The sequence below is a fragment of the Harmonia axyridis genome, chromosome 4, assembly GCF_914767665.1.
Source record: "Harmonia axyridis chromosome 4, icHarAxyr1.1, whole genome shotgun sequence".
NCBI lineage: Eukaryota > Metazoa > Arthropoda > Insecta > Coleoptera > Coccinellidae > Harmonia > Harmonia axyridis.
In genome coordinates, this window is record NC_059504.1 from 41,619,281 (window position 1) to 41,642,694 (window position 23,414).

General features: G+C 36.1%; 1 protein-coding gene across 3 annotated transcripts; it reads left to right on the forward strand.

The window, feature by feature from the left end:
* The first annotated feature begins 1,169 nt into the window (after window positions 1-1,169).
* On the forward strand, window positions 1,170-23,224 carry LOC123677821. 3 transcript variants are annotated; one of them, XM_045614543.1, is made up of 8 exons: window positions 1,170-1,578; window positions 2,332-2,705; window positions 2,761-2,888; window positions 5,773-6,150; window positions 17,394-17,655; window positions 21,306-21,842; window positions 22,791-23,018; window positions 23,077-23,224. In XM_045614543.1, the coding sequence occupies exons 1-8, from the start codon at window positions 1,277-1,279 to the stop codon at window positions 23,112-23,114; spliced, it is 2,247 nt and encodes a 748-aa protein (XP_045470499.1). In that variant the 5' UTR covers window positions 1,170-1,276; the 3' UTR covers window positions 23,115-23,224. The 3 variants fall into 3 exon arrangements, with proteins under 3 accessions (XP_045470499.1, XP_045470497.1, XP_045470500.1); XM_045614541.1 differs by having other exon boundaries at window positions 21,306-21,837; window positions 22,783-23,018; XM_045614544.1 differs by having other exon boundaries at window positions 1,446-1,582; window positions 21,306-21,837; window positions 22,783-23,018.
* Window positions 23,225-23,414: the final 190 nt, after the last annotated feature.

The following is a 23,414-nucleotide window of genomic DNA, read 5'->3' on the forward strand; positions in this document are numbered from 1 at the left end:
ACAAACGAGAGATAAGATAATAGTATATTCTAAAACAAGTTGCAGAATGGCTCCTAATCCAACACGAATGCGAAATTCGAAAGCATGAATGTTGGAGTTGCCTTCTGCAACGAGTATTAGACGATATTTTCTCTATTTCAGTCAAGTTTTATGAAAAATTGTCGAAATTCAATGAAAAATTCAAATTATACATCCTAGTGTCTTTTGTATTGTATCTTGGCAGTTGGTGTGACTGTTACGTAAATTGACAGATTACGGAATTTGAATTCGAATCATACGTTTCCAATTTAAATAATTCAAAATTACGCATTAAATTCATGAATTATGTCTGACGAAATCGATTTAACACCACTAGAATTAAGAGAAATTGCGAATAATGCTTCAAATCATTTCACTATATCCAAATTATAGTTACATTATACTGACAATTATATTGACGTTTGTTGAAATTTAATAGGATTGGAAGGCAGAAGAGACAACCACAAAACGAAAAATATGACTGAAAACGATGCTGTAATGAGTTCATTACAGCTCTGTTTTTAAAACTGTAATGAACTCATTACGATACTGAAATAGAGAAAGTGATTTTACAGCATGATAATGCTCGAAAGTGGTCAAGACATACTTGGAAACGTTGAAATGGAAAGTCCTACCCCACCCGCCGTATTCTCTAGAGTCTAAACGTTGCTCCCTCGGACTATCACTTGTTTCGATCGATGGCACACGGCCTGGCTGACCAGCACTTTCGGTCTCAAGAAGAAGTAGAAAATTGACCAACGTCAAAATTTTTTCAACGCGGGATTCGTACGCTGCCTGCAAGATTGTAGAAAGTAGTGACCAGCGATAGACAATACTTTAAATCATAAATGTATTTTACAATAAAGCCCCGAAGAAGAAAACGGCGGAAGCAAAGTTGAATGCCTATGTAAATAAACCATTTTCAAATACAGGAGGGTCATTCATAGAAAAGTTTAATTGAATGAATATCACTAATATTGATATGGAAAAAAACAGAAAGATGTATATATTTATTCCAATTTTATCATTGAAAATCAAAATTTACTACAGCACAAGTCCAAGAAAGTCAGTAAGAATCAAAAAATGATCTTCTGTGCTTTTTAAGGCACCTTTCCAACTTGCTGTTCAATTTATTTGAAACCCACAATTCAAAATGATTTCTTGACAAACTGACAATTACAGATACTGAAAATTCACCAATGTCAAAATTTTCGAATCGCGTAAACATAATCCGGCGTAAGTAAAAAAAAATAATTTCATGGAGAATTCAAAAAATGTACAACTTCACGAAATCATCAAGAATTCCCTTGCAACTTATCTCAGTTACAAATGGTCTGCCGACAAGCTCTACCTAAAGAAAAGGAGGAAAAAGGAACAGAAGGAAGAAAATCAGAAGAAGAAGAAACCGTGCAGTTTAGCCAAACAACGGTCTGTTATAAACTTGGAGAACAATGTATTCATTTACGATGCTAAGAACAAAACTTTCACTCAGTTGGATTTATGTGATTGTTTCAAGAATGGCCTGAAATACAGAAAAATTGACCCTTTTGCCTCAAATAAGTAAGTAAGTATTTCGATATTTAAAGATAAAGGGATAAAAACTCTGCTAGTGACCCTTAAGTTGGTCGTAACATTAATTTCACATGAAGATTTTGAAAAATAATGCGAGATATGTTTCATAAATGTGGGGAAAATTTTTAAGATCTTATTTCAACAAGTATTTTTTTTTTTGTAAAACCAGTGAAGTTTTTATATTTCAGGTGAATTATGAGAACTCTAAAAGAATTAGTGATATATTTTAAAAAAAATTCATTGTTATACCACGAACAAATTTGAGGGGAACCCCACAATAACCCATTTTTTGAGAGTCGTCTACTGAGGTCGGTAACGACGGTAATCCCCCCAAGGAAATTATTTTATAGTAAAATCTAGATATTTTTCAATGTACTAATTATTAAAATTGGAAATCACTATCAGGTATACTATAAATATATAAACTAACAAAATCAATTTTATTTTCTTGTCCTGTTTACCTTGACTTATTTTTTCTATATCCTATCATCCAGAATAAGCATTTGCCTTTTTTACAACGTTATATGTAGTCTTAGAGCAGGTTCACATGACAACGCGCATTTACAAGTAGGTACAAACAAGCATTTAATTCAAAGCGTAAACATGCTAGCGCGCGTTAGATGCAGCGAATAAAATGCTTGTACATACTTGTTGAAGCGCGTTGAGCGCTCGTCATGTGAACCTATTCTTGAAGGAGGAAATATGTGGGTATAAAATTAATTTTTAGTATGCTAATCCTAGGTCTGTCAAGAAGAAATATGAACTATGTGAAATACCGCGAAATTCCCCTAATGATCTGCAAGAATATCAAAGCTTTCAGCTCATGAATGTTAAGGACAGTGTAGAGCACATTTTCAGTAATCAACTCATTAAAAAAGGACACTGGACCAAGACCATCAATCAACTGTGTCCTTCCAAGTTCGATTTTTTCATACAGAAAGAGCTAAACAAATGCGCCGGTAAAAACTTCGACGTGAAATCAATCAAGATAAATACCAAACAAGAATCCGGAATATCTTCCAACGACAAAGTTTGCAGTAGCGCTGCTATCGGTTATTATACAATAACAACATATGACGATGCTTTACAAGGCGAGAATCCAAAAATTGGAAAAGGTAAATCCCCTGAAAACTATTTCGTCATTTTTCTCTTCAAATTCATAATTCACAGGTAGGAAAACCAGTACAAAACAATGCAATTTCATCGGCATTCGTGAAGAAACGATAAGCCCAAAAAAATTGACCTGCAAGGGACTACAATGTAAGCTGTCCAGTCCAAATCAACACAAGAAAGAGAAGGTTGGTTCACTCATTTTTTTTAATGGTGTTTCAACCTAAACTGAAATTTCGTACATGCATCGATCCGTTGTTTAAAAAGCTCAAGGCACTTTCATAAAAGAAGCAAATACTCTACCAATGGCCTTGGTGAAACCATAGACCTAATATCCATATATGGATATTAGGTCTATGGGTGAAACGAACTTTATCGTTTGAGACCATTCGTGGTCCAAAATTATAAGAAACAAATATAGTGACGAAATGATTGAGCGATATCTGTCCAGTGAAGAAGCGCTCCTTGAATAAAATTAGGACTTATACCATCGCAATTAAGGAATTTTGAGCGCTCCCTTCATTCATATATAACGGGTGTTTTTTTTCGAGGTATATAATTTTAAGTATGCCTACTTAAAGTTATATTTGCCATCTTGAACAGTAATGCCTTACTGTTCAAGATGGCAACCAAATTAACAGCTGTCAAGTGATTTATTCTCAGTTTGGTTTGGCAATTCATCATAAATAGACTCACGCCTGAACAACGCTTGCAAAAAGTGCAATTTTATTTAGAAAATAATGGTTTTGTGCGGAATACGTATTGCGCACTACGTCCATTTCATTTTGTTTAGCGATGAAGTGCACTTCTGATTGAATGGCTACGTCAACAAACAAAACTGCCGCATTTGGAGTGAAGCTAATCCTCAAGTGTATGTCGAAACACCGTTACATCCAGAAAAACTGACTGTTTGGTGCGCTTTATGGGCTGGTGGAATCATTGGTCCGTACTTCTTCAAAAACGATGATGACCAGAACGTTACAGTCAATAGTGATCGGTATAGAGCTATGATTACTAACTTTTTCATTCCTGAATTGAACAACCATGATGTCCAGGAGCTGTAGTTCCAACAAGACGGCGCAACATGTCACACAGCTCGTGCTACAATCGATTTATTGAAAGACACGTTTGGTGACCGCCTCATTTCACGTTTTGGACTGGCCTCCAAAATCTTGTGATTTAACACCGCTAGACTACTTTCTGTGGGGCTATGTAAAGTCATTGGTCTATGCGGATAAGCCACAAACCCTTGACCATTTGGAAGACAACATTCGCCGTGTTATTGCCGATATACGGCCACAAATGTCGGAAAAAGTCATCGAAAATTGGACGTCCAGATTGGAATACATCCGAGCCAGCCGTGGCGGTCATATGCCAGAAATCATATTTAAAATGTAATGCCACAAGATTATCTTATAGATTATTGTATTATTGCAATTTAAAGTTCTATAGCTCTAAAAAAACACTCTTTATGTGGCCTCTAAGGGTGCAATTGACGAATGAATGGACTAGCGTTCAAAAGCTCCTGACTTTACGGCAGTACTTCTCTTATTTTTCTATAGTCGATATGTTGCTCGATGAAAATCCTATCAACATAAACTAGAAGTGATTATTCTCTAAAATAGGTACAGATAAATGTACACGCAAAATCTCAACGCGATCGGATATACATCTTGGTCTCGATTTTAATTCAATAACTTTAGCGTCGGATAGAAATAATCTTTTCAAGAAAAAAGTTCGAGATACAGGATGCTTAAGTTTGGAGAAAAAATCACTTTTTAACCTATAACTCTAGTATTATTATATCCATTGTTTTAATTTTTAGGTATAGAAGTCTTGATAATGTAATATTTCGAATTAGGTAAGTGTCTCCCGCCAAAATTATATCCAGTGGCGTAGATATGATCCTTTTCCTATTGAAAATCTACACCACTGTTTTTTTTCAAGAAAACTATTTCATTTCTGGAATCAACAGAGATTCACTAAAAAAGGTCTCTTGAATTTTTCCATATAATGTACCATTTTCGAGATAATCGAATACAAAGCAAACACTATCCAAGAAAATCTACAAAAAATAACTCTTCAAATTTTCCCATTCGTGATAAATGAAAGCAAAAATTGACGTGGTGTATAGTGAAGCTTTCAGATGCCATCTCATAGTTATTTATGCAACAAGTGCAAAAAGTGAATGTTTATTGCACGAGTTGCATACAACATTTTTTTTACGTTCATGCAAAAAACAAAAAATGATTTATTGGAGTGCGGCACTAGGTGTAGGAAAATGAAAAGCGCAACTTGAATACTTTATTATTAATATAGATTTGCATTGAAACAGGAACTAATACGTTACGAACAATTTAACTCAAACTTTATTTTTACCCTCAATGTTGAAAGTGAATGAACAATTGGTGCAATTTTCAATATGAATATTTCGTAGTGAAGTACTTTTTAAATCCACTTCTTGATTTGTTACTGCTGTAAACGTACTAGTACTTGGTAACTGTACATCGTTATTTTTTTCAGGCTGAAATATTTGTTTTGCAACACTGAGTTTGTTGAAGTAGAATGACAGATGAGTGCAATAAAAACTTTATTGCACTAGTGCAATAAAGAACTTCTTTTTCCACTAAATATAGTTCAATAAAGTTTTGCTTTTTGCATGAATGTAGAAAAAAAAATTATTTGTCTCACTCAAACAATAAAATTTTTTTGAAAATTTTTGTTTGTGTCGGATAAATTTTCTTTCTGATATGTTCAATTAAATGCCATCTGGAAGCGTTTACAGGCCAATTGAAAAGTCACCGGTCTACCATAGTAAAACACATTTTTTGGCAAAATTCGATTTTATAATTCAACATAGTTGCCTTCGAGGGCAATACAGCGATTATAGCGATCTTCCAACATTTCAATACCATTAATTAAAATTATTATTTTCTTATCGTAGAGGTGTTGTTGCGGAATGAGACATTTTTACCTCAATTTACACTAGACATATTCTTCTCTCTGGGCAGATATAGTAGCGATCTAACTGAAATTTGGTTATTCAATACAATTTCTCATTTAAATTTTCAGGTATCGCTAACGAAAGATTTGGGCATACAGTGCGTGAACACGCCGATCCAGGAAGACAAACCGAAGAAGGGCCAGATCGACAATAAAATCGAAGAAATACGAGCCCAAAATAGGAAGGGCCCTCCCCAACGACAAAAAAATTTGGGCCCGAAAAAACTGAGGAAGAAACACGGTAGTTTGAGTGAAATTTTTCCGACCACAGAATGCAGAAACGTGGGCAACATGATACAAATAAACAGCAGTGCCGAAATTAGGAGAATCCTGAACGACGACCAATCCGATTCTAGTCTGACCCTGTCGAATACAGGAGAGTACTTTAGGACATTCCTGAGCCCAAAACCACTGTTGACGTACTACCAAACAAGTTCAACATCCAAAGTGAGTGTGATTCTGGATTGTTTAAGCTGTACCATCAACACATTTATCCATCGTTGTATTTTTTCCCTCTAGCGTTTCGAAAGTATTACTTTCCACACGCATTGACGCTTGGAAAGTAGTACTTTTCCAAATCCGTACGGAAAAAAGCCCTGCTATTCACAATAGCAAGGGTTTTTTCCGCACGCAAATAATAAAATTTTGTCATGTCTCTATGCGCCAATTATAAAATTCAAACGTGCCTCTATGCGACTGAGCGTACAAAAATATAATTTCTTATAACGTCAGACGAAAAGTCTCCGAGAAAGTGTTTCATTTAAGCTAGTAGGAAAAATATTGTTCCTAACACATGTGGAAATGCTTTTCTCTAATTCTGTGATTATTCCGTTCATTCTTCCACATCTTGTAGGACAAAATCGTGCGAGAATATATCAGAAACGCACAGTTTTCATGGTTATATTTTATTATTCTATGTTGGCACTCCGAACTTTCCGCTACGGCTTTATCTGTCAATTCATCAAATTGCCTTAAAGAAATCAGTTCTGCCAACCAACAGTTTTCAATGCAAAAATCACTAAATTATATTTATGGAAATATTTCATTAATTTCAATGAAAATGCAATGAATTAGAGAAAATAATGTATAATACTCGTACAGAAGGCTCATTCTACCACTCGTTTATTCCAAAACTCGCCACTTCGTGGCTCGTTTTTGAATTTTGAACTCGTGGAAGAATATCAATGCCTTCTGCACTTGTATTATAAATAACTATTTCCGCACTCGAAAGCTTGACCGAACTCCGTTTCGCGTCGTTCGCTCAACTGCAGTCTCTTGCGGAAAAATATCACTTTCCGCACTTGTTAGGAAGAAATAATAATTATTCATTTTTGAACGCTTCCATTGAAATTTTCATAATTAACGTTTGGGAATGTATAGAATCCAAGAATCAGTTTTGATACCGTATAGATACTCCCTCGGATCCTCCCAACTCGTCATCACGATCCATGCATTTTAAAGGCAAACGATCAAGTACTTAAATTTTGAAAAATTAATATTTACAGAAATTGAATATGCAGAATAATGAAATATTAAACCTGGAATGATATGATTGTAGTGAATAAATATAATATAATATTGTGAAACAATTGGGGAAAGTCCAACTATTCTCACGAGTGTGGCCGAAACACACTAGTGAAAAAAGGACTCTCTGCACATGTTGCATACTATACTTTTCCTACATCACAAATTTGAATAATTCAAGTATAAAGGTACCTAATTCAATTCAAAATGGCCTTCGTTGACAGTATCTGTCAATGTTGGGTTTCCATAGAAACGACTTCTCAAAAACCCAATTTAATTGGTGTACCAAGCGAGGTGTGGGCAAAGTGCCATATTTCTCTATGTATGAGCAATACATATTTTGAAATTGAGTAAGCTACTTTTCATAGCAGTTGTAGAAAAATATATTTGACCGTATTCTAACTTCTAACCCAATTAATTTCTCAATATTACCCTTTCAATATAGCATGAGCAAAAACCCCGAAAATTGCAAAAAATCCATTTTCAAAGCTCCATATCTCGAAAACTGTCCATTTTTGAGCTTTGTGGCTATGGACACTTCTGATCAGTTTATCAAGAACTACATTTTATCAAAAATACAGCCAAATTCACGGAAAGCCATTTCCCATAAGAAACGTGCGGGGTCCTTTGCATCTTGGGTGAATGCATGAACGAAAATTATTTTGTTCCAACATTTGGAAAAATTACATCTGATCAATCGACCATGTATATTTACTAGTAATATCTACATCAACTGGTTAAATTCATTTAATTAAATAAAGAGTAAAACACCAATTTGAGGTATCCATGTGGGAAATTATAAAAACAATATCAATTCAATTTTTGTATTGCTTGCAAAAATACATAAATGTAATCTCAATCTCATTTATATAAAAAAAAATAAAATATAAAATATTTACATATATACAAGTGTATGATTCTTGTTGAATATAAACAAATTGCTTCACAGATTCTCTTCAATTTTGATAGATGTTTCTCTACAGTTTTTCTGAATGTACGTCTTTCACATGTCTCCTTAATGTCCATTGGTCAGTTGTACTGAACTCGCATAATTTGCACTGTTTAGTAGAATGAATATTTTCCATATGACTTTTCAAATGAGTTTTTCTACTCGCCTTATATTCACACAAATCACATTGATAATCTTTAATCTTCAAATGAACACTTTTGATATGTTTGTTCAAATCTTTCTTTGAAGTTGTCGTCAATTCACAAACATTACATTTGTACTTATAGTTTCCAGGTTTTATATATATATATGTCTGTATCTAGTAGTAATAGTAATAGTAATAGTAGTAATATATATTAACGTCATCAATGAATTACATGACATGTCAATCAGAACTTTTTACAATTATGTAAATACTTATGAATATAATATGTATATATAAATTCTCGCTACAATGCAATAATCTGCGATAAAAAATACAAACACAAATTTGGTACGATATACATAATTAACTATGATAAAAAAAATATAAACACAAATTTGGCACTATACATAATCTAAAACAATGCAAGTACTAACGAATCAGTCAAGGAACTCATGTAAAAAATATATAGTGTTCTGCAGCAACAAACTCTTTACTCGTTTATGAAATTGCAACCTTCCCAGGCTCTTCACTTCATCTGGAAGCTTGTTGTAGAATTTGAGTCCCCAGAAATTTGGACCAAGTTCCTCCTTCCTCATTCTTAGACGGGGTAATGTATATTTATGTTTCTCTCGAGTATTGTAGGTGTGATAATACGAGTGCTTTGTGTACTTCTCCTTGTTTGCGTGAATATAATCTACACAAGCCAATATGAACACGGAGGTTATGGTAAGTATGCCTTCTTTTCTAAAAGTTTCCCTGCAGCTCTCTGTGCTTCGCATATCATACAAGGTTCTCAAAGCTTTCTTCTGTTTCAGGAGGACTCTTTCGGCATGACTACTGTGTCCCCAAAGAATTATTCCATAGACTGCCAAACTATGGAAGGCACAGTAGTAGGTTTGCTTAGCTGTTGTTTGGTCAACTATTTCTCTCATTCGACGTATCATAAATATCGAAGTTGACAGTTTTTTGCAAAGTGTGTCGATGTGAGTGGCCCAGCCGAGAGAAGACTGGAACTGCAATCCCAGGTAAATCAACGAGTTCTCACCAGAGTCCCTACCGGTGAAAACCAATTTCTGTGTTTTGTCCTCGTTGAACACCAGACCATTAGCCGCGAACCATGAACGTGCATCTCTCTCTGAAGTTATCGACGATCTGTGGAGCTCCTCGGGACACTTTGATCTGTTTATAAAACCAGTATCATCAGCATAACATACGGTCTTATCGGAGTTGACATTTGGAAATAGATCGTTTATGTATAAAACAAACAGCACCGGCCCCAGTATGGACCCCTGCGGAACTCCACTCCCCAAGCTCTCGAATCCTGACACCACACCGTTCCAATCAACCACCTGCCTCCTCTTCGAAAGATAAGAACGGAATAGATTATTTGCTTTTCCTCTTATACCATAGTGATGGAGCTTATTCAGAAGGATTTCGTGATTCACCGTGTCGAAAGCCCTACTCAAGTCCACGCACGTAAACTCAGCCTCCTCCCCTCTCTCACATGCCGTCATAACTTCCTCGAGCACCTCGATCATTGCTGTTATTGTTGATCTGTTCTGTCTGAAACCATGTTGGGAATCATGGATAATTGAGTGCTTTTCCAGAAATTCAACAAGGCGGTTCTTCATTATGAGCTCAAATATTTTCGATAATGCTGGTAATATCGATATGGGCCTGTAATTGGAGACATCATCCACATCACCTTTCTTGTAAATAGGGCAAACTCTAGCAATTTTTAGTTCTTTAGGAAAACGTTCTTGTGTCATACAGTCGTTCAAAATTTTGCACAGTGGTGTTAAGAGCAAAGGAATCATTTGTTTCATCAAAGCGACTGACATTCCATTAATGTCCCGAGAATTCTTACTTTTGAGGTCATGGGACGCATTTGCAATTTCCAATTCCGTTATGGGAAACAAGAACATGGATGTCTGAACTGATTCATGTTTCTTTTTAAGCAGGCTTTCTGATTTTTCGATGGAAATGTCAGAACTACAGTTGAATTTCGTGCCAACAGAAACCAGGTATCTATTCAAATCATCGGCAGTGAGATTATTCTCTGTCCTTGCTGATCCGTTTTTATTCGTTTCCTCGCGAATCAACTGCCACATAGTCTGATATCTGTTGTTCGATATCGACAGTTTATCGGCATTTTTCTTTTTTACTGTTTCCCTGATTTTCATCCGCAGAGACCTTCTCAAGACCTTACACAGCTCCTCACTAGCCTGATCCTTCTTAACCTTTGCTATTGTGTCAGCTGCCTCTAATCTATCCTTAATTGTTGTTATTTCCTGACTTACAGAGTATTTTTTCTTTTTTTTATTGACAATTACTTTTTTTTCAGGAAAACATGACCGGAAAATATCCAACAAACGGTCGTGAAATTCTGTGAACTGAACAATCGCACTATCCGAATATGTTTTCGTCCAGTCCTCGACTCCTATGCATTCTAGAAAATGGTGAGTTTTGGTTGCGTTGAATTCCCGTATGAATTTATATTTTCTTGTTTCAGGCTCAAGGTTGCAAACTGAAAATCTCACGATTTGGGCCATATGGTCTGAAAGATAAGGCTGAAAAGTGAATCTCCCGCCAGAACCGATGCTGATGTTGGAGAAAATGTTGTCTATACACGAGCTTGATATGTTAGTCACACGTGACGGCTCAGAGAAAACCACATCCAGGTTAAACATTTTGAGGACCTCGATGGTTTTTTGTCGATCTTTCGAAGTTCGAGTTCTTCCCGAAGTCGATGTTGAAATCTCCCGAAACAAACAATCGATCAGTCGGATATAAGGCCTGACATAATTCGAGTACTTTTGTCAAAACATCAAGGCACTGTGACACGTCACCAGATGGCGGCCTGTACAGTGAGAGTATCAATATTTTGTATTTCGTCAGTCGGACGCCAGCAAGTTCTATTTGTTTTTCAACAGAGTTAGATTTTACTTCTAATAATTCCTTGAAAGGTAAATCCTTACGGAGGACAATAGCTGTGCCTCCGTGTCGTGAAGACTGTCTGCAATAAGAACTAGCTACTTCATAATTTCCCAGATTAATTTTCGAAATAATATCAGCTGTAAGCCAGTGTTCTGTAAAACACGCTATGTCAACATGACGCGATTCAAGAAGTTGTCGAACGCTGTCAATTTTATTTGCTAATGATTGCAGATTAAAATTTAAAAGTGTGATCTGCTTAGTTTGTTTATTTTTCATTTTATTTATAATAGTTTCTTTTTCGAAAAAATGTGAACCGTCTTATAGTCACTCCCTCCGGCCAATTATGACTTTTATACAGGTCTTCCTGTAAATCAACGTCTCCACCTACCTTAAATGATATGCTTTCGGAGTTCGCATTTGTTGGCTGAGCCTCAACAGTGAAAGGTCGGTTTGGGAAGGTCCTATTCAAATGTTTCATAATGGACTCCTCAGTCGTATTGGGGCTGACCCTACCAACATGAAGCCATATTTTGGGTCTACTGCTGCAGAACTCTTGTACCTCTCCATCGGATTTTCCGGTACCTTTTACTATTTCAGGACGAGATTTTTTGTTGACATCCCTCACCGATGATGATTTTTGCACAGACTGGACAGGAAAGACTCCCGTAAAAGATTTCCTTCCTTTGTTATTGTTTCCGTTACCCCTGTGTTTCACTTGTTGCCATTTATAGGATTCCTGGGATTCACATGTTCTTGGCGATGTCATATTTGAATCATCCTTATCTAATTCATTATTATCGCAATTCGAATACGGATCCCCGGCATTTCCACATGCGTTGTTTGATTTATTTACTGTATTTATGTTATTATTTATTTTTCGTTCAGGTTGTTTGGGGTTTTCGATCGAGGGAGATTCCATATTTTGAAACTTTTCGAGAAGGAGGACGTGCTTCTTTAATATTTCGTTTTTATCGCTCATTTCAGAAATCAGCATATCTTTTTGTTTGATCAACATTTCTTGATAGTCGAACTTACTTTCATTCCCATACATAATAATTGATTGTTCATTTTTACTGTCGCATATTCCATTCAGTTCAACGACATCGGAGCCATTTCGATCTAATGCTAGGGATTTTTCGAATAAAGATTCATTTATACCAGAAATTCTCAGTTTTAGTTCCTTGATTTCTCTGTCCTTAACCTCACATTTACAATCCTTTCGGTTTTCACAACATATAACCACACCCTCAGAATTGACAAAGGTGCCACAGATCTTCAATACACAACTAGGGTGGTATTTAGAGTCACACTTCTGAATGTACCTTCTGAATATGATTTTTCAACGAACTATTCACTTTTGCAGCATAAGCACATTGTTCACATTTAAATTGCTTAAAATTCAAATGTACACATCTTATGTGACGTGTCAATTGATTGTTTCGCCTAGCTGAATATTCACAAAGATGACATTTGAATTTTTTCAATTTGAAATGTACACCATTGATATGTTGCAGAACAGTATTACTATTACTTGAGGTGTAGTCACAAAGGTGGCATTTGTAATCCTTTTTCTTCAAATGCACAACATCCACATGTTTCCTTAAATTGCCAATCCAGATTGTCGAAAATTCCCATAAACAACACTCAAATATTTTTTTTGCTTCTTTTTTGTCTTTTTTTCCGACATCACTCTCAAGTTTCACAATATTGGCCTCGTAATAAGTTCTGCCAGTTTCTCTAGCAACAATATTTCCGTTCGGTTCAATAAACTCCTCAGTGATTTCTAAATCTTCCTCTTTCATCTTCAATTCTTTTTCTGGATATACGTCTTCGTGAGCCATTATTCCGATATAAAAATTTATCCCTGTAAAAAAAGGTATGAAATCGAAATATAGCTATAAATCAAAATAAACTCCCGATAGTAGATGTATTTTGTTTGTGGTCAGAAAATGAACTGGTTCTCTCTTGTATAAAACTGTAGCTAGCTAGTTAGTTCAGGTCTATGATCCTGAGAGAACGTGGATTGTGTTTTCTTCTTCTTGCTTGACTGGCTTAAGCTTGGCCCTCGTCTTGGCCATATCAAACTCATTGCGCATAACCAGCAAGATGAAGTCATAATAAAAGCGTATGCAATTGCGTAGTCGCAAACTAAAAAATGTAATGTATTATAACCAAAATATCGACTAGGCAAAAAATCTATTCATTTACTTGTTTTCTGAATTTCAATTTAGCAGTAGAAAATACAATCATATTCAGGGGTCAATTTTCAAGTTTGTTCAAAGGATAAGCCACAAAATCCAGTGAGCCGCTTACGTGTACCACCCTGCACATATTAACTGTTTATGGATTGTGTATTTATTTGATATGGGTATTGATCATGATAATAATTCGAGAATCCAACAATTCATTTTTTTCCAACATAGATTATCCATGACGGTGAAAGAACCGTATTGTGTGGTTAAAATTTTAAAACAAGTTACCCAATCATATCAAATGCTGTTACTGTTATAGTAAGTGTATATCTTAGAACATTAATAATATCTATATTCTAAGGTGTATATATAATAAATTAAATTAGTTAGGAATTTTTTGGTTAAGTTATAACCCTTAGGAGGATTATTTGATATCCGAGCATTTATGATAATTTAATTATATTTGATTAGGACATCTCTTCATTTCTAATATGTACTTTCTAAAAACAGAAATGAATAATATGATTCATATAATCACACAAAATAGATGAACAGAATAAATATGAGGTTATAGACATATCAGTTTTTCTTCTTTATCTTTCTGTGGTCATTTAAAATATAAAGGACCCCGCACGGTTCTTATGGGAAATGGCTTTCCGTGAATTTGGCTGAATTTTTGATATGTTGTACTTCATGATAAACTGATCAGAAGTGTCCATAGCCACAAAGCTCAAAAATGGACAGTTTTTGGAGCTTTGAAAATGGATTTTTTGCAATTTTCGGAGTTTTTGCTCATCAATCGGTTTGCTCTCATTTCTGGTTGGGATCGAATTTGGATATTCGGCGGCCAGAACCCAACTGAGAAATGATTTTCCTTGGTTATATTAGGTACCGCCATCGATAATTTTTTATAGACTACTCCACATTGGCTATGAAATGAGATACAAAATCCAAGATCTTCCATACATCTTTTCATGCCACAAGATAACGCCAGAATACTTCACATGACCGAAAAACGACATATTTTGAGATTTTTTTGAAGAGAGACCATAATAACTGAATCCTCATATATCTGATGTCCAATAATAACATATATGTTAGCCAAAATGTTCATATCCAGGCACCGCGAGCTGTAATGGGGGAAAATGGGAAAATCATATATCTTCAGGGATAACAATTGTTATCACTATTGATGTCATTTACATATGATATGTGATATGTTTCTCACAAATCTCGATAATCTGACAATGGGGTGCCAAGACATTTTCCTCAGAATGTCTCGAAATTGATGATAGCATCTCACAGACAAACGAATCCGTGAAAATGTCTGCATTTTGGATACAATATAGTACTATCCGGGTAGAATATAGAAGTCCAAGTGTTGGAAGCAAACTATGAATGGAACTTCCGATATTAACACACGAATTCTTGAAAAGATGTATGGAAGATCTTGGATTTTGAATCTCATTTCATAGCCAATGTGGAGCAGTGTATAGAAAATTATCGATGGCGGTACCTAATATAACCAAGAAAAATAATTTCTGAGTCGGGGTCTGGCCGCCGAATATCCAAATTCTATCCCAACCAGAAATGAGAGCAAACCGATTGATAAGCAAAACCCCGAAAATTGCAAAAAATCCATTTTCAAAGGTCCATATCTCGAAAACTGTCCATTTTTGAGCTTTGTGGCTATGGACACTTCTGATCAGTTTATCAAGAACTACAATATATCAAAAATTCAGCCAAATTCACGGAAAGCCATTTCCCATAAGAAACGTGCGGGGTCCTTTCAAGAGAAATCAATGGATGAATATTTAATACTAAAGAGATATGCCACCGTATATCCTTTTCATCAAATTTTCCATGACCAATTCGCACATTTGCGGCTGTATGTTCTCGATAACTTCATGAATTTTATCTTTAAGGTCTTGAGTCGCTTGTTGAACATTGGCATATACCTCTATCCTTCACATGTTCCTCAAGAAAAAAGCCTAAAGGTGTTAAATCACAGGATTTCAGTGGCCAATTGTGATCACATCTTCTAGAAATAACACGTCCATAAAACTTTTCTTGCAATATTGGTATGGTTTCGTTTCTTGTGTGATACATAAAAGTCGTCCACTACAATATCTTCCAAATCCGGCCATAAAAAATCTGATCGACTAAGAATCGACAAACCTGGGTTTTCGTGAATACTACGGGCTACAGCATCAATATTCTCAGTTATTCTTGAGCGACAAGTTATCGATTCTTCACATCACTAACTTATCCTAACAGCTCCAAATTTTTTACCAGTTTCACTAATAACGGCCGAGAAAGTGGTTCACGACGACCCAAAAGTACCTTTTTTGTAGTGAATTTTAACAATTTCACTCGTTGTTGAGGCTCATATCGTTCCATTTTCAGTAAAAGCGTAGTTTTTACTTATCAAATGTCAAAATATGACAGCTTGAAAAGTGACAGCTGGTCAGATACCGGGCTATTCAAAATTAAACCTTTTATTGAAAAGCGCTTTATCACAACCAAATTCGCTTTTACACTTTATTAGCCTACCAACCTTTGCCACAGGTTCGAATCTGAAAAGGTTGATTTTCACAATTTCATTTCACAATTCGCCTTTTGTTGAAAAACCTATATTTTTCCAGCAGATGGAGATAATAAACCACTGTGGAGTATTTGTAGCTTTTCAATTAAAATGCATATTTATGTTTCACACAGTTTTGAATTTCATGTAAGTGACCATTCAAAATTTTACGATTTTTTGGTATGACCCTTAGAATGGTTGGCTTTGACATAAGGGGTATCAGTCGCGAAATCAATTTCAAGAAGCCGTAGCCAACTTATAATTTACTAAGGAATAAACGAAAAAAAATTCTCCACGTAACCTTAATTTTTGATTGACTTTAACCTTGCCTCCATAGCCCTCCATAGTACTTTATTTACGCATGCGCAACGCTCGTCGAAAGACCTAAATTTCCAATGGAACTATTGTATGGAAGTCCATACCAAATTTTTTTGAAATCTTACAACTAGAACGCCAAATCCCGTGACCCTGTGAATTTCAAGTTTGTGTACCGAGCTAAGTCTTTCACGGAAATTTTACGACCCGTCTGCGATACCAAGACCGAATTTCATCGGAGCAGTAGAACGCGAAATATTGACGTCACGGTAATTTCACGTTCAAAAATTTCTGAATCGAAGACCAAACATTATTTGCATCCCGAAAGTAATCTCAACGTTTCTTCTTCCTCCGGTAGACTCTGAAGCAATAATGCTAGAGATGTAGTGTTTCTATCAACCTCAATGCCTTTCCTTACTTCTTCAGAGTTTGCAATCAAGGAATACATGATGTTTATGAGTCATTTTCATGCTAGCGCACTGATAGATGACCCAAAAACCGATAATAGTTATTTATAATACAAGTGCAGAAGGCATTGATATTCTTCCACGAGTTCAAAATTCAAAAACGAGCCACGAAGTGGCGAGTTTTGGAATGAACGAGTGGTAGAATGAGCCTTCTGTACGAGTATTATACATTATTTTCTCTAATTCATTGCATTTTCATTGAAATTAATGAAATATTTCCATAAATATAATTTAGTGATTTTTGCATTGAAAACTGTTGGTTGGCAGAACTGATTTCTTTAAGGCAATTTGATGAATTGACAGATAAAGCCGTAGCGGAAAGTTCGGAGTGCCAACATAGAATAATAAAATATAACCATGAAAACTGTGCGTTTCTGATATATTCTCGCAAGATTTTGTTCTACAAGATGTGGAAGAATGAACGGAATAACCACAGAATTAGAGAAATTATATTCTAGCATGATAATATTATGGTTTTAAATTCAATTTGAAGGAGATCACTGAATACTTAACCCAACCCGACCCGATTATCTCCATTTCAATAAAATGATATTAACGATTCCGATTCCATTTGAAGGACAACAGAGGAGACACAAATGATGAGCACTACCCAAAGAATGAGCCGATAGTAAGAGTGGTGGAGGCTACAAACGACAAGAATCGCAAAGAGAAACCAAAGAATCAGGGCGTCACTACAATCAACGAAAAGGAGCCAATTTGTTCCGAACACTGTAAAAAGAAACAGATACAGAAGGTCCCTACCTGCGATTGTACATACGAGGACACCAAACACAAAGCAACAAAAGACTCATTCGTCTTAGGACCGTTACCACAAAATGGTGAGTGCTAGGTGGGCGCAGTATCCCAGAAAATCATCAGGCAGCGCCTTGATTTTCAAAATTTCAAATACACTGCGCAAAAGAATTAACGCACATTATGGAAATCTCAAATTTATTCTACAACTGAAGGTGTTCTCAATGATAATTATTTTTATCAGAATTATGCATGCATATGTTATCCACTTTCAACGTTTTTCTTCAATACAGATGTTTTTTCCCAGCAGGAATAAAAAAAGATGAGCTTATCAGATTTTGAATGTATTGGTTCCATTCTGAAATGAGTTGTTCTCGATCAATTTTAGTGATCAATAGTTTTTCTTTCGTTTGATTTTCTACACTCGATCGCTATACAACGCGAAACACGCAATTTGACCCAAGAGGAATGTACCCAAGCGGTAGTTTTGCGAGAAGAAGGGTGGACATACACAAGAATTGCAGAAAGGTTTGGAGTTTCCCATACAAGTGTGTCCAGATTGTTGCAGCGATTCAGGGAGACAGGTATGAATGTCCGAAGACCAGGACAGGGTAGACCACGGGTAACAACTGCCATTCAAGAACGTTACTCGAGAGTTTCTTCGTTGAGACAACGGTTTGCAATCGCTCGCCTCCTTCAAAATCAGCTTGAGCAAACTCATGGGGTGCAAATTAGCACTCAGACAATAAGAAATCGCCTCGGAGAATATGATTTAAGGCCTCGTGTCGCGGCAAGAGGCCCAGCTCTTACCCCATTCCATCGAAGGGCGCGTTTGGATTTTGCGAGAGAGCATATCCATTGCGAAGAGGCTGATTGGGAAAGAGTTCTCTTCACAGATGAGTCTAGATTCTGCCTTTACCATTGTGATCAACGTTCCCTTGAAAGATATGCTCAGTGCACTCTTTCCCAATCAGCCTCTTCCCAATGGATATGCTCTCTCGCAAAATACAAACGCTCCCTTCGATGGGCTGGGGAAAAATCTGGGCCTCTTGCCGCGACACGAGGCCTTATTGTCTGAGTGCTAATTTGCACCCCATGAGTTTGCTCAAGCTGATTTTGAAGGAGGCGAGCGGTTGCAAACCGTTGTCTCAACGAAGAAACTTTCAGGTAACGTTCTTGAATAGCAGTTTTTACCCGTGGTCTACCCTGTCCTGGTCTTCGGACATTCATACCTGTCTCCCTGAATCGCTGCAACATTCTGGACACACTTGTATGGGAAACTCCAAACCTTTCTACAATTCTTGTGTATGTCCTCCCTTCTTCTCGCAAAACTACCGCTTGGGCACATTCCTCTTGGGTCAAATTGCGTGTTTCGCGTGCATAGCGATCGAGTGTAGAAAATCAAACGAAAGAAAAACTATTGATCACTAGAATTGATCGAGAACAACTGATTTCAGAATGGAGCCAATACATTCAAAATCTGATAATCTCATCTTTTTTTATTCCTGCTGGGAAAAAACATCTGTATTGAAGAAAAACGTTGAAAGTGGATAATATATGCATGCATAATTCTGATAAAAATAATTATCATTGAGAACACCTTCAGTTGTAGAATAAATTTGAGATTTCCATAATGTGCGTTAATTCTTTTGCGCGGTGTAGATGGAAATGTCACTGTCATTTTTATTAATTCTGCGTTCTTTGATAAAATGCTCCCTAAAATACGGAAGCTCTGTATCAGGTTCTACTAGTTTATTCGAATTCTCAACTACACACATCGTCAAAAATCTTGCCCCCCCCCCCTAACAACTCTCAACGTGTTGAATGTAACATGACATTTTATTGTATGTAGAATCTTCACTATCTTATCACTCAAACGAAACCAATAAACCAGCAAAAAATGTTTCTTTCCGGGAGAATACATGTGTTTTCGAACTCTTTTCAGCGAATAACCAGAATTGTAATATTGAGAATATTCCGTGGATAATGCCGGGACATCCAATTTCTCAGTTTGACCGAGCAAGAATAGTAGCCCTACTTCAAGAAGCTTTGTCGAACCACCAGATTGCGCAACGTTTGAATATTCCACGGACATTCAGTGATGCGAATAGTAGCCCTTTTCCTGGAAACCGGAAGCGTTGCCCGGATATTGCAAATTTTACTCGAAGGAATTGAACGATATCTGTAACAGCCCTTCGAAGTCATTTTTTGAAGACCTATAGAAGGGTAGTATCAACCAGTACTATACGGTTGCATTCCTCAAATTTAAGGGTAAGAAGACCTTTAAAAGTACCTCGGCTATCACCTGGATTTAGAGCTTACCGTCGGAAATGGGCAGAACACCACCAAGACTGGCTTTTACCACAATTACTGGTACCATATACGTAGGAAACATCATTTACAAATCGGTGGTCGACTAGAAAGGGTTTGAAGAGGTCCAGGCAGACTAGAGCGTCTCAATTTCGCCACACGAAGGGTTCAAAACATTCTCAAGAGAACAATAACCAGAGAATGAACTGGCCAGCAAACTCACAAGGCATACATCCAATTGAGCATGTATGGGATTACTAAGGGGGAGCAATATCCAATCAACAAAAACCACCCTCAACTTTTCAGGAATTAAGTTTAGACCTTCAGGATGAATGGAAAGATATGCCTAAAAATTTCATCAATGACTTGATTCGTGGGATGCTTAGGCGTATTGAGCAGTTGATTGAAAGAAGAGGTGGTTATACGGACTATTGAATTTGGAATTTTTTGGGGAATAATTTTAATTAATCAAAAATAAATAATCGATACATTTAGATTTATTCTCATTTTTCCTTTTTTTGTCCCATCCTGCATAAAGCAAAGAGTACCAAACAAGATGTTTGACGATGTGTGTATATCAGCTGCTAGCACTAGATATCTCTACCGGTTTTTGGTCTACTGTTCTTACAACTTTACCTGTGTTATATGTCTCTTCATATTGCTGTAGCTGTATTCTTATTGTATACCATGCCTGCACCCTGCACCATATCTTCTACTCTCAGTTGCAATATCACGGCCTCGATGTTGTCATCTCATTTCATGATTATGCCTTTTGTCGCTTTTACTCATTACCTACAATTTGCTCAATACTGGTTCCTCGAAGCCATATTTCTAATTTTTCCGTACTTTCATCAAAATCAAACTACTGGTTGATCTTAAATGATCGTACTACTCTCTATCTGCCCTCTATCTTTTTATGTTCTACAATATTGATAATGACAATAAATATTGAAATACCTGTATGAAACGAGATCTCTTCAAAACAATTCCAAAACCCGATTTTGAGGCCTTTTACCTCAGATTTCAATAGACACCGGACACCTTACCATATGTAAGTTTTGAGAAAACTTTTAGGATTTCGAAATACATATTTCCAGCTGAGTATCTCAAATTCCGAGGTTAACTACTAAATTGGCTAGACTTACAGCCTCCAATATCATAAGCACAAGGTTTGCCGATAAGACATACCATTTGCCAAATATATCTATCGTTAATGGCTCAGTCCTTACCAGATACATAATACCTGCTTGTAAAAAAGACACTGGTGATTGTGACACTTTTCTGTCCCACGCATGGAAGGATAATGATTCAGATAGCTACAACCACAGCTTATTTCTTAGATAGTGAACAGTTAAGTCGGCAAAGCTAGTTATTTCTGCAAAGTTACAACAGAAAACATCCAATTCAATCGTATTATTTATTTCAGTATGTTCTTCGAAATGTATCGGACCGTGTCAGGCACTAAGAAAAGCAGCGGCAACCCTCACTTGTCCAGGCGACTGTCCTTGTGCCGCCCAAAAAAACGTAGACTTACAAAACTCGCAAGTACCGTGCGTTTGTCCTGGTCCCGCCATCAAGCAGTGCTGCGAGTGCAACCAATGCTATGATGAAATGACTAACGCCTGCATTTGCGATCTGTTATGCAACCTAAGGGATAGAATAAAGAAGCAAACTCAGGAGCAGAATAGAAATCTGGATCAGATAATCGAGGAGCTCAACAAACAGGATCAGGAAATACAAGAGATCAGAAAATACGTGGAGAAGTGCAAGAAAGAACAGAAGAAGAAGGGTCCGTGTTACAAAAAAAATCCAGTTTGTTCCTGCTATGCTGCAACAGTGGAATACGATTTTATTGGTGGTACTGCTGCGACCAACGTCGAAGAGATTGTGGAAGAGAAATGTTTGAAGGATGTTGGTGCAGGGGTTCCTGCAGAACCTGAAATAATACAACTATTTGGGTCAGTAACCGATTATTCTTGTTCAACAGATGCTGAAATCGCTTGAAAATAGCATTTCAAGTTTCATTTCTAACCTAACTTGCTGATCAAATTAGACAATCCAGGGAGAAGTAAAATTCAATGTGTCAGCATTGAGATGAATAAGAAACCTAGTGTGTCCACTTATAGCTGTAAAACTTTCAGACAAAACGGGAGATTTTTCAGATTTATACCTACTTGATTTCGAGAGATCGCGTCTGTTTCAGATGGCGCATACAGCGTTTATATTTGACATTTCTCGTAATTCACGGCTGTCGTGACCTTTAAGTAGAGAATAATATTTTATATTGTATGCTAATGACAATCTTCTATACTCTGAATAGGCCAATAGCCGTCTGTCATCATATTCCATTCATTTAATCAAAAATTCGATATGAACTGAATTGTAATTTTCTGTGAAAGTTTGCAGTGTCTCAAATCATTATTTCATCAGACATTCCGTCACTAGGTGATCCGGAGTTTCTTCCCCTTCCACACAGAATCTGCACTCATTATTTTCTGCCAGATCGATTTTCATGCGGTGTTTCCTCAAATTCCTCTTTTTCCATAGCTCCGTGAAGATTCCAGTATGGAGGTAAAGTGTAAACTTGCTAAAATCCAGATACTTCTTGGATCTCGCCAAAATTTCGAAGAAACTTTTTGTAATGATCCAACCCAAGAAGATTACGCCAGATTGTTTCTCTTTCGGTTTATATATATTATTTATATATATTATATTTATATATTATTTATATATATATATATATATATATATATATATATATATATATATATTATTATTGAACTGTGTGATTGGTTCAACGTATTTAAGCTCTTTAAAATGTTTTCAAACAAAATTTGTATGGGATTTTGATGGATAAATAATAGTATTACACTAATTGGCTACATATACCTAAAATTTTGCAGATCAGAAAAAAAAACAACTGAAAAGAAAAAGCACCAGTACCACGTTTTCGAAAAAGAATCTTGGAAGGCCTTGTGGAAGAATAATAGCAAGGTTTTTTTCCCGAATGAATTCTTCAAAAAGAGGAATATTATTCGGAAAAAACCCTCTTCGTCTTCGAATGGACCCAATGAAAATTTCCAATCGAAACAAAACAGAAAAGATAAAAGAGACTATAAACAATGGTTCTCCAAATTGGGTAAAATTAAAAGTTAGTGTTCAATGATGAAATGTATGGTTATAAATTTTCATTTCAGTATGTTCCAAAAAAGATTTGAGGAAGAATGCATCTTGATGAAATCTCTCAAGAAGTTATTCTTCTTATCTGTTCAGTATCCAGTTAAAATCCCGAAGTTGTTATTGTGTAATATTGAGTAATAAAATTTCAACAATATCTATACTAAATAATATTTTCCCTAGACTATCTAACCTCATCTCTAAATCAAACATTAGTTTACCTGATTTTCCGAAAATTTCCTTGGAATATCCGGAGGAAAATCAAAAATGCATAACTATTTTACAACTTGGGAAAAGTATCATAAGAATATCAAAAAATATTTTTTCTATGGTAATAATCAGTGAAAATGGAAAGTGA

Coding starts and splice junctions, on each gene's coding strand:
- LOC123677821 (XM_045614541.1), top strand. CDS start 1,277: ATGGAGAATTCAAAAAATGTACAACTTCACGAAATCATCAAGAATTCC. Junction 2,889..5,772: donor ATCAACACAAGAAAGAGAAG/GTTGGTTCACTC, acceptor TTAAATTTTCAG/GTATCGCTAACGAAAGATTT. Junction 17,656..21,305: donor AGGACCGTTACCACAAAATG/GTGAGTGCTAGG, acceptor TATTTATTTCAG/TATGTTCTTCGAAATGTATC.